This window comes from Salvelinus namaycush, chromosome 23 (genome assembly GCF_016432855.1).
Source record: "Salvelinus namaycush isolate Seneca chromosome 23, SaNama_1.0, whole genome shotgun sequence".
NCBI lineage: Eukaryota > Metazoa > Chordata > Actinopteri > Salmoniformes > Salmonidae > Salvelinus > Salvelinus namaycush.
This window is the reverse complement of record NC_052329.1, coordinates 31,351,784-31,364,146: the sequence shown is the minus strand read 5'-3', so window position 1 is coordinate 31,364,146 and position 12,363 is coordinate 31,351,784. Positions and strand designations below refer to the sequence as shown.

Genomic DNA, 12,363 nt, shown 5'->3' with positions numbered 1-12,363 from the left:
ACAAGTGACTATATTCACCTGCTATTTCTATATCTGTTACTCTCTTTCTGTGCATATGTCACATGGAGATGTAATTAAGCAATAAGGCCAGAGGAGGTGTGGTATATGACCAATAGACCACTGCTAAGGGCTGTATCCAGGCACTCCGCGTTGCATCGTGCATAAGAACAGCCCTTAGCCGTGGTATATTGGCCATATATCACAAACCCCTGAGGTGTCTTATTGCTATTATAAACTGGTTACCAACGTAATTAGAGTAGTAAAAATAAATGTTTTGTCATACCCGTGGTATGCGTTCTGATATACCACGGCTGTCAGCCAATCAGCATTCAGGGCTTGAATCACCCCGTTTATAATATCTCTTATAACTGAGAGACCTGGCTAAATTATTTTCCATATCTGAGTCGAGGGTGGAAAATCATTACTAATGGAGGTGATTTGGAAGGCTAATGTGATTTGTGCAGACAAGGCGTCTCCGTTTGTAATGCACATGAAACACCGCTCTCATTTCATCTCTCAAGTAACTGACATGTATTGGAAAAGCTTGGGAATGGATGCTTTGGAAGGAAAATGGGAAAGTGAGTCAGAAGGCAGTGACATAAGGCATCTCTTTCACAATACTTGATTTCCCCAAATCAACATATATCAACTGCTGTGTAAGTGTGTGTTTCTATGTGGGTGAGGCATGCTTGTGTGATATCCCCATGAGACAGAAATAGACCTAGGTAATCTAACCACCCGTTAGAGAGTGTGGTTGACTCGTCATCCATTAGCCACAGAACATATTGGATTCATAGAGTACATCACTGCTTTGACAGTTAACTGTAACTAAACACATCAAATCTGTATTTAGTTCCATATTTCAAGATTATGTCAGGACAGGCCTTGAACCTGCCAGATAACAGATATACATGTCTCTAACCAAGGCTGTTTGACTAGATGAACCTCATTGCCCCCTCATTGCAACCTCATTTACTGCAAGGTTGGGGTCAAGTTCCCATTCCAATATTCCTTAATGCGTTTCAAGGAGGTAAATGTGGAATTGGAATTAAGTTTACTTCCTCAATTGACTGAATTGAAAGGGAATTGACCACAACCCTGGTTTAGAGTAGCACCCTGTTCCTAATTGGAGTCTATGGAGATTGTGGTGATTACTTAGATATGTGCTAAACTCTGCTTTAGTCTTATCCTCACATGTTTGTCCTAAAATGACAGGGAGAAAGGAAAGACTTTGGGGTTAAAGTGTGTGTGTGCAAGACATTTTGAGTGGTCTCTTTATGCCCCGGTCCCACACTGATGGCTCAGAGACAGAAGCCTACAGAGAAAACAAGGGCATGTCTTAAAGGCTTATAGCACACAGCCTTTCCCTTACAAGCCTCTTTCTGTTAACAGTCAAGTTAAATAATTTTTAGGCTACTGTGTCTCAGTATAATGATCATGAGATCACAGTCTATGCTTAACTCAGTATAGAATACCTGACATTTTTCATCTATCATAGGCTACATACTGTACACATTCATGCTCCACTGCACAGTAATTTGCCTACTGAACATTAATTCATATGCAGAGAACAAATGGAGGCTAACAGATTTTCGGATCTTACAGTGTGTAAAGATAGACAATGATATGCAGCAATATATATATATATATATATACAAAAAAAATCCAAGGCACTCAAGTTAAAATCTCTTTATAACCACACATGGATTATCCTGGACCCAGATCTGTTTGTGGTGTGTTGCCAACAACCTACACAGCGATTAGATTAAAAAAACAAGGTTTTGACTATAGACCACCTTCATCAGTGTGTGTCTCCTGTGCTCCGCTTCACCAGGTGTGTGCCTCCCGCCCCGCCCCCCACCACGGCCCTTACCTGTGTGTTGCGGTGCTTCCCCTGCGAGCCTAGCTGGGCCGGCAGCCCTTTCCTGCACCGCCCCCCCACCCCGCCCCACCCGATGGTCAGGATGACACGCTCCAAAACCTTCCAGGCCTACCTGCCCAGCTGCCACCGAACCTACAGCTGCATCCACTGCAGAGCGCACCTGGCCAACCACGACGAGCTCATCTCCAAGGTGAACACTGACTGTTTAACATACCGACCACAACCGTTCATCCCCTAATAACGCTGCTTGCTCTAATAGTGTTTCCCTCAATCTATTCCACATTTCCTTTAAAGAGCCACTGAACACCCCTAAAGGCACATATGTTTTTCTGTTGCTCATTAGAAAAGCTAGATTTCAGTCTTGGAGGTGTGTTTCCTGACCGATTCCACGTTTTGGTTAATGATGTTTGTCCCTCATTAGACACTAGACACAGAAGCGTATTTCACTTTCTTCAAAATCCCCAGAATGAATCTAAGATAACTCAATAAATCTGTAATTAAGTTTGACGTTTTTACAGATGATGTTTAAGTTGAGCAATTTTACATCTAACTAAGGTGTTTGGTGCAGTATTTCTCAAGTAAAAAAAATGCGCATCCTGCTGTCTTATGTAAGCAGTCGGAGCTGCTGGGCAGGTCTGTCTCACTGTCTATGCTGCTATTGGATTGAGAGAAATCACCGCAGCTGTTCACCCCATGTTAGTGGGCAAAAGGACATCGTCATTTACCCATTGTGACTCACGGATGTTCTAAACTCCTTTTACACGAGACTTCCTTTATAACCAAAATCATCCTATTTCCACTTTGTAGTCAATTTGGACACTAGAATAACTGTTTCTGACTCATATCGATGCTACATAGGCTGTTTTCAAGGAGGTTTGTTGCTTTTTAAAGGCTGTCACTCTTTGAAGCCCAGCACCTGGGTGGTGCTCATTAGGGCATACAACTGAAAACGTTTTCAAATGTTTTAAAACAGAACATTTGTGTTTCTTGTTTGACAAGTCCAGGTAGACACTCTGTTTTCTTCTGTTTTGTGCCTAATGAACTTGACCCTGATTCTACTAAGCAAGGGTTTGGTGATCAGCTGAATCGGGTATGTAAGGGAAACTCTGCCCTAATGTGCAAGTCATTCCCAAGAGAGCGCATGGGAGAACACGCTACTGTTGGGCTCCAGGGCTTACCTGAAAGACATGTCCATCTCAACATGACCTGTATAAATACTGTCGTTTTTATAGATTCATTTGAACTTTCAGTGCATCGCCCTGTAATAACTAGAAAGGTATTGAGTGCTTGCTGCAGCTGTCTTAAAGCGCTGCTGGCAGACTCCTTCACACTTGGACCTAGTATTACAGCTGATGCTGCACTTTCAGACTGAAAATGAGCGTACTGCGCCTCTGTCGCTCATTTCACCGCCATCTTACTTCTACAGCTTGTGTGTTTGAATATGACTTTTTCCATGTGCTACACTATGTAAAGTAAACCCTCACCTGTACAAAAGCACATGTGTCTGTCAGTCAGTCTTAATTTAAAGGCAAAATCTGGGATATTTCCTGCTGTTCAATGATCATGTCAATGAAGTGGCGGGGCTGAAACAAACTCCAGATTGTGGCTTTAATGCTGACTGCTGAGGATACTCCTCCTTTTTAACCTACTTATCTTCTTTTCCTGTAGTCTTTCCAGGGGAGCCAAGGCAGAGCTTATCTGTTCAACTCAGTGTGAGTATGTGTGTCTGCATGTAGTTACAGTACAGCCATGATCCAGTCTTCAGCCCGCGAGCACAATCACAATGAAGATGCTAATTTCTACTGTATGAGCATGGTCCCTATCTAGCTTAGTATGAAGTGCCTTTTGGGTCATATCTAGTGTGTGAGTGGGTGTGTTATGACTCAGTATAGACAGGCAACCTTTACGAATCGAACAGCTTATGAGCTTGCTTTCTCTCTCGCTCTCAGGGTGAACGTGGGGTGCGGGCCGGCGGAAGAGAGGGTGTTGCTCACGGGCCTGCATGCTGTGGCAGATATCTACTGTGAGAACTGCAAGACAACTCTGGGTTGGAAATATGTGAGTGTAAGAGTGTTTACGTGTCAGGGGAGGTTAGAACTGCATCTAGAGTTAGAGAGGATAGGCACATTATTACCTTCATTAGTAATAGCTTTATTAGCATATTAGATCGTTGGAGGATTGAAACGCTGTGAACTAATAAAGGTTTTGGAACAATTGAGTGTGCATGTTATGGTATTGACATGGATGAGTTCTGGTCTTAATTTTTTGACTATTTTGGGCCCATTATTCCTACCTTAAGTGTAACATTACAGTACATAGGCTGACTCAGTAAAGGGATTCCTTGCCGTTTCAATCTTGATCTGAGGGGCATATTTCTCATGATGTAGGCCTATATATTTTCCAAGAACTCAACCAACTTGACCTCCTTCTCCTAGTTCAGAGATGGTGGCCATTCATGATGGACAAGAGCTGGGCTGTCCACACTAAGATAACTGTAGTGATTCAAGACCAGTTTGACCAGCAACAAGAACAACTGCTTATCCAATCACAAATTAGACAAAGGGTTAGAATTCATTCAAAATAAAAATCAGTTTTTATGTATCGAGAATAAGTAGGCCCTATATCATGTTGCCTATATACTGTATAATTAAGCAATAAGGCCTGAGGTGGTGTGGTATATGGCCAATATACCACGGCTGAGGACTGTTCTTAGGGACAACGCAAAGCGGAGTGCCTGGACACAGCCCTTAGCCCTGTAATATTGTTCATATACCACAAACCCCCGAGGTGCCTTATTGCTATTATAAACTGGTTACCAATTTAATTAGAGCAGGAAAAACAAATGTTTTGTCATACCCGTGGTATACGGTCTGATATACCACGGCTGTCAGCCAATCAGCATTCAGGGTTCAAACCACCCAGTTTATAATGTAGCCTATATACAGTGCATTCAGAAAGTTCAGACACCTTTACTTTTCCCACATTTTGTTACATTACAGCCTTATTCTAAAATTGATGAAATCAATGTTTTTCCTCATCAATCTACACACAAAACCCATTAAATCACAAAGCGAACACGTTTTTAGAAATGTTTGAAAATGTATTACAAATTAAAAAAACATACCTTATTTACATAAGTATTCAGACCCTTTGCTATGAGACTCGAAATTGAGCTCAGGTGCATCCTGTTTCCATTGATCATGCTTGCGATGTTTCTACAGCTTGATGGAAGTCCACCTGTGGTAAATTCAATAGATTGTACATGATTTGGAAAGGCACACACCTGTCTATACAAGGTCCCACAGTTGACAGTGCATGTCAGAGCAATAACCAAGCCATGAGGTCGAAGGAATTGTTCATAGAGCTCCGAGACAGCATTGTGTCAAGGCACAGATCTGGGGAAGGGTGAAGGTCCCCCAGAACACAATGGCCTCCATCATTCTTAAATGTAAGAAGTTTGGAACCACCAAGACTCTTCCAAGAGATGGCTCCCTGGCCAAACTGAGCAATCGGGGGAGAAGGGCCTTGGTCAAGGAAGTGACCAAGAACCCGATGGTCACTCTGATTGAGCTCTGGAGTTATTCTGTGGAGATGGGAGAACCTAACAGAAGAACAACCATCTCTGCAGCACCACCAATCAGGCCTTTATGGTAGTGGCCAGACAGAAGCCACTCCTCAGTAAAAGACACATGACAGCCTGCTTGGAGTTGGCCAAAAGGTCCCTAAAGGACTCTGACCATGAGAAACAATATTCTCTGGTCTGATGAATCCAAGATTGAACTCTCTGGCATGAATGCCAAGCTTCACGTCTGGAGGAAACCTGGAACCATTCCGACAGTGAAGCATGGTGGTGGCAGCATCATGCTGTGGGGATGTTTTCCAGCGGCAGGGACTGGGAGTCTAGTCAGGATCGAGGGAAAGATGAAGGGAGCAAAGTACAGAGAGATCCTTGATGAAAACATGCTCAGGATCTCAGACTGGTTCGAAGGTTCACCTTCCAACAGGACAACGACCCTAAGCACACAGACAAGACAACGTAGGAGTGGCTTTTCCCATTCTTCTCTGCAGATCCTCTCAAGCTCTGTCAGTTTGGATGGGGAGCGTTGCTGCACAGCTATTTTCAGGTCTCTCCAGAAATGCTCGATCAGGTTCAAGTCCGGGCTCTGGCTGGGCCACTCAAGGACATTCAGACTTATCCCGAAGCCACTCCTGCATTGTCTTGGTTGTGTGCTTAGGGTCGTTGTCTTGTTGGAAGGTAAACCTTCGCCCCAGTCTGAGGTTGTGAATGCTCTGGAGCGGGTTTTCATCAAGGATCTCTCTGTACTTTGCTCCGTTCATCTTTCCCTCGATCCTGACTAGACTCCCAGTCCCTGCCGCTGGAAAACATCCCCACAGCATGATGCTGCCACCACCATGCTTCACCGTCGGAATGGTTCCAGGTTTCCTCCATTGTAGAATAAGGCTGGAACGTAAATGTGGAAAAAGTCAAGGGGTCTGAATACTTTCCGAAGGCACTGTGTATATATAGACATTACCAGTCAAACTTTGACACACCTACTCATTCATTTTGTACCTTTTTCTACATTGTAGAATAATAGTGAAGACATCAAAACTATGAAATACACATATGGAATAATGTAGTCAAAAGTGTTAAACAAATCAAAATATATTTTAGATTCTTCAAAGTAGCCACCCTTTGCCTTGATGACAGCTTTGCACACTCTTGGCATTCTCTCAACCAGCTTCATGAGGAATGCTTTTCCAACAGTCTTGAAGGAGTTCCCTCATATGCTGAGCACGTGTTGGCTGCTTTTCCTTCACTCTGTGGTTCAACTCATCCCAAACCTTCCCAATTGGGTTGAGGTCGTGTGATTGTGGAGGCCAGGTCATCTGATGCAGCACTCCATCACTCTCCTTCTTGGTCAAATAGCCCTTACACAGACTGGAGGTGTGTTGGGTCATTGTCCTGTTGAAAAACAAATGATAGTCCCACTAAGCGCAAACCAGATGGAATGGCATATCGATGCAGAATGCTGTGGTAGCCATGCTGATTAAGTGTGCCTTTGAATTCTAAATTAATCAGACAGTGTCACCAGCAAAGCACACCCTCACCATCACACCACCTCCATGCTTCACGGTGGGAACCACACATGCAGAGATCATCCGTTCACCTACTCTGCGTCTCACAAAGACACGGAGATTGGAACCAAAATTTGGACTCATCAGACCAAAGGACAGATTTCCACCGGTCTAATGTCCATTGCTTGTGTTTCTTGGCCCAAGCAAGTCTCTTCTTCTTATTGGTGTCCTTTAGTAGTGGTTTCTTTGCAGCAATTTCACCATGAAGGCCTGATTCACGCAGTCTCGTCTGAACTGTTGATGTGTCTGTTACTTGAACTCTGTGAAGCATTTATTTGGGCTGCAATCTGAGGTGCAGTTAACTCTAATGAACTTATCCTCTGCCGTAGAGGAAACTCTGGGTCTTCCTTTCCTGTGGCGGTCCTCATGAGAGCCAGTTTCAACATATCCCTTGATGGTATTTGCGACTGCACTTGAAGATTTCAGTTTTCTAATTTTTCCAGATTGACTGACCTTCATGTCTTAGTAATGAGGGACTGTTGTTTCTCTTTGCTTATTTGAGCTTTTCTTGCCATAATATGGACTTGGTCTTTTACCAAATACGGCTATCCTCTGTATACCACCCCTACCTTGTTACAACACAACTGATTGGCTCAAACGCATTAAGAAGGAAGGAAATTCCACAAATTAACTTTTAACATGGCACATCTGTTAATTGAAATGCATTCCAGGTGACTACCTCATGAAGCTGGTTGATAGAAGGCCAAGAATGTGCAAAGCTGTCAAAGGCAAAGGGTGGCCCCCTTGAATAATCAAAAATATGTTTTGATTTGTTTTTATGCTTTTTTTTGGTTACTACATGAATCCATGTGTTATTTCAAAAAGTTGTGATGTCTTCTCTATTATTCTACAATGTAGAAAATAGTAAAAATAAAGAAAACCCCTTGAATGAGTAGGTGTCTAAACTTTTGACTGGTTTTGTGTGTGTGTGTGTGTAATAAATAAATGTATAAACTAAGCAAAAAAAGAAACGTCCCTTTTTCAGGACCCTGTCTTTCAAAGATAATTCGTAAAAATCCAAATAACTTCACAGACCGTCATTGTAAAGGGTTTAAACACTGTTTCCCATGCTTGTTCAATGAACCATAAACAATTAATGAACATGCACCTGTGGAACGGTCGTTAAAACACTAACAGCTTACAGACGGTAGGCAATTAAGGTCACAGTTATGAAAACTTAGGACACTAAAGAGGCCTTTCTACTGACTCTGAAAAACACAAAAGAAAGAAAGATGCCCAGGGTTTCTGCTCATCTGCGTGAACGTGCTTTACGCATGCTGCAAGGAGGCATTAAATTGCAATGTCCATACTGTGAGATGCCTAAGGCAGCGCTACAGGGAGACAGGACGGACAGCTGATCGTCCTCGCAGTGACAGACCACGTGTAACAACACCTGCACAGGATCGGTACATCCAAACATCACACCTGCGGGACAGGTACAGGATGGCAACAACAACTGCCCGAGTTACACCAGGAACGCAGAATCCCTCCATCAGTGCTCAGACTGTCCGCAATAGGCGGAGAGAGGCTGGACTGCGGGCTTGTAGGCCTGTTGTAAGGCAGGTCCTCACCAGACATCACCGGCAACAACTTCGCCTATGGGGACAAACCCACCGTCGCTGGACCAGACAAGACTGGCAAAAAGTGCTCTTCACTGACGAGTCGCCGTTTTGTCTCACCAGGGGTGATGGTCGGATTCGCGTTTATCGTCGAAGGCATGAGCGTTACACCGAGGCCTGTACTCTGGAGCAGGATTGATTTGGAGGTGGAGGGTCCGTCATGGTCTGGAACGGTGTGTCACAGCATCATCGGACTGAGCTTGTTGTCATTGCAGGCAATCTCAACGCTGTGCGCTACAGGGAAGACATCTTCCTCCCTCATGTGGTACCCTTCCTGCAGGCTCATCCTGACATGATCCTCCAGCACGACAATGCCACCAGCCATACTGCTCGTTCTGTGCGTGATTTCCTGCCAGACAGGAATGTCAGTGTTCTGCCATGGCCAGCGAAGAGCCCGGCTCTCAATCCCATTGAGCACATCTGGGACCTGTTGGATCGGAGGGTGAGGGCTAGGGCCATTCCCCCAGAAATGTCCAGGAACTTGCAGGTGCCATGGTAGAAGAGTGGGGTAACATCTCACATCTCACAAATCTGGTGCAGTCCATGAGGAGGAGATGCTCTGCAGTACTTAGTATCTGCTGTGGCCACCAGCTGCATTGACTGTTACTTTTGATTTTGAACCCGTCTTGTTCAGGGACACATTATTTAATTTCTGTTAGTCACATGTCTGTGGAACTTGTTCAGTTTATGACTCAGTTGTTGAATCTTATGTTCATACAAATATTTACACGTTAAGTTTGCTGAAAATAAACGCAGTTGACAGTGAGAGGACATTATTTTGTTGAGTATGTGTGTATGTGTATATATAATACACATACTCAGCAAAAAAAGTCCTCTCACGTTTATATATATATATATATATACATAAATACAGTTGAAGTCGGAAGTTTACATACACCTTAGCCAAATACATTTAAACTCAGTTTTTCACAATTCCTGACTTTTAATCCTAGTAAAAATTCCCTGTCTTAGGTCAGTTAGGATCACCACTTTATTTTAAGAATGTGAAATGTCAGAATAATAGTAGAGTGATTTATTTCAGCTTTTATTTCTTCCATCACATTCCCAGTGGGTCAGAAGTTTACATACACTCAATTAGTATTTAGTAGCATTGCCTTTAATTTGTTTAACTTGGGTCAAACGTTTCGGGTAGCCTTCCACAAGCTTCCCACAATAAGTTGGGTGAATTTTGTCCCATTCCTCCTGACAGAGCTGGTGTTACTGAGTCAGGTTTGTAGGCCTCATTGCTCGCACATGCTTTTTCAGTTCTGCTCACAAATTTTCTACAGGATTGAGGTCAGGGCTTTGTGATGTCCACTCCAATACCTTGACTTTGTTGTCCTTAAGCTGTTTTGCCACAACTTTGGAAGTATGCTTGAGGTCATTGCCCATTTGGAAGACCCATTTGCGACCAAGCTTTAACTTCCTGACTGATGTCTTGAGATGTTACTTCAATATATCCACATCATTTTCCTTCTTCATGAAGCCATCTATTTTGTGAAGTGCACCAGTCCCTCCTGCAGCAAAGCACCCCCACAACATGATGCTGCCACCCCCGTGCTTCACGGTTACGATGGTGTTCTTCAGCTTGCAAGCGTCCCCCTTTTTCCTCCAAACATAACGATGGTCATTATGGCCAAACAGTTCTATTTTTGTTTCATCAGACCAGAGGACATTTCTCCAAAAAGTAAGATCTTTGTCCCCATGTGCCATTTGCAAACCGTAGTCTGGCTTTTTATGGCGGTTTTGGAGCAGTGGCTTCGTCCTTGCTGAGTGGCCTTTCAGGTTATGTCGATATAGGACTCGTTTTACTGTGGATATAGATACTTTTGTACCTGTTTCCTCCAGCATCTTCACAAGGTCCTTTGCTGTTGTTCTGGGATTAATTTGCACTTTTCGCACCAAAGTACGTTCATCTCTAAGAGACTAAACGCGTCTCCTTTCCAAGCGGTATGACGGCTGCGTGGTCCCATGGTGTTTATACTTGTGTGCTATTGTTTGTACAGATGAATGTGGTACCTTCAAGCATTTGGAAATTGCTCCCAAGGATGAACCAGACATGTGGAGGTCTACAATTTTTTTTTCTGAGTTCTTGGCTGATTTCTTTTGATTTTCCCACGATGTCAAGCGAAGAGGCACTGAGTTTGAAGGTAGGCCTGAATTTGAAGGTATACCTCCAATTAACTCAAGTGATGTCAGTTAGCCTAATCAGAAGCTTCTAAAGCCATGACATCATTTACTGGAATTTTCCAAGCTGTTTAAAGGCACAGTCAACTTAGTGTATGTAAACGTCTGACCCACTGGAATTGTGATACAGTGAATTAGAAGTGAAATAATCTGTCTGTAAACAATTGTTGGAAAAATGACTTGTGTCATGCATAAAGTAGATGTCCTAACCGACTTGCTAAAGCTATAGTTTGTTATCAAGAAATTTGTGGAGTAGTTGAAAAACGAGTTTTAATTACTCCAACCAAAGTGTATATATATATATATATATGCATTCAGACTGCATTTTTGTCCATCCCCAGTTTTATCATTGGAATGTGATACAAAACGAGGCAATGGTGTGCTTTAGGACCATGCGGATGCCTCTGAGCGATCAGGTGGGCTGTTTGGAGTGTTTTTCCAACTGGATAAAAAAAAGTTCTGTCCCCCCCCACTTCTAAAACCAGTTGCTCCCCTGTGTATATATATTTTAGTAATAGATTTGGACAGCTTTATATTTGCACTGAAATATAATTGTGCCTCCATGTTCAGTGCTTAGTAAAGGTGGTATTTCTAGCAGCAGGTCAATGTGGAACACACAGCTGCTCCACATACCAGCTGTCCCGTTTATCAGCATGGCTTTATGCCCGGTAGTCACTGCCACTTCCCCCCTCAGAACACTATGTGTGTGTGTGTGGGGGGTGGGGTGGGGGGGTTGTTATGACTCACACACATACCTCACACGTCTGTCCAGATATAACGAAACGTGGGGCGAGGCCATTCATATTCCTGACACGGTTGTTTGTACACCGTCGTCGAGTTCCAGAGACGCTTGACCGAGTGGACTTCCAGAACGTGAAACCTGATAATGTCTCTCTGCTTGAATAGAAAAGACTAAACAGGATATTGAGATGTACAGTAAAAACACATTTGATTACATTTGTAATCTGCAGTGGTCTACAGCACTCCTTGCAATGCTCCATTATATGACGTGGTTCAGTTAGGTTGGAGGTGAAATCAGAGGACAGTGTTTTCAGTGGCAATGAGTGTGTAGTTTCTCATCCTGGAAAAGCCTAATCTTCTCTCCCCCTTCCCCTACATTTCTCTCCCCTTTCCCTCCATCTCTCCCTCGATCTCTCTCCCCTTTCCCTCACCCTGTCTCTTCCCCCACCCTGACACTCCAATACAGGAGCATGCCTTTGAGAGCAGTCAGAAGTACAAGGAGGGCAAGTTCATCATCGAGCTGGCCCACATGATCAAGGACAATGGCTGGGACTGAAAGACGAAGCGCCGTCCGTGACTCGGTTCGGGGTTGAATGGGGGTGGATGGGAGGGAAGGGGGTGAGTGTGCGACTTTGATTTACCATGGACCTCTATCCTCCCCTCCTGATGACACACCAGCAGCCTCCAGGGTGGAGGTTGTAGGGGAGTGTGTGTGTGGCTGTAGTAGCAGCCTGACCTGCCCCTCTGGGTTCTGTGTGTGTCTGGACTGGAGGAGGATGTCATTGGGGATGGATG

General features: G+C 43.8%; 1 protein-coding gene across 1 annotated transcript; it reads left to right on the top strand.

The window, feature by feature from the left end:
• The first annotated feature begins 1,920 nt into the window (after positions 1 to 1,920).
• On the top strand, positions 1,921 to 12,124 carry LOC120018303 (protein yippee-like 2). The gene is made up of 4 exons (XM_038961432.1): positions 1,921 to 2,072; positions 3,551 to 3,594; positions 3,832 to 3,940; positions 12,035 to 12,124. Exons 1-4 carry the CDS (start codon positions 1,956 to 1,958, stop codon positions 12,122 to 12,124), a joined length of 360 nt encoding a protein of 119 aa, XP_038817360.1. The 5' UTR covers positions 1,921 to 1,955.
• Positions 12,125 to 12,363: the final 239 nt, after the last annotated feature.

Excerpts from the sequence above, each read along its gene's own strand:
- LOC120018303 (XM_038961432.1), top strand. The coding sequence starts at position 1,956 with ATGGTCAGGATGACACGCTCCAAAACCTTCCAGGCCTACCTGCCCAGC. Across the intron at positions 2,073-3,550 it reads ACGACGAGCTCATCTCCAAG|TCTTTCCAGGGGAGCCAAGG; the intron begins GTGAACACTGAC and ends CTTTTCCTGTAG. Across the intron at positions 3,595-3,831 it reads GCTTATCTGTTCAACTCAGT|GGTGAACGTGGGGTGCGGGC; the intron begins GTGAGTATGTGT and ends TCTCGCTCTCAG.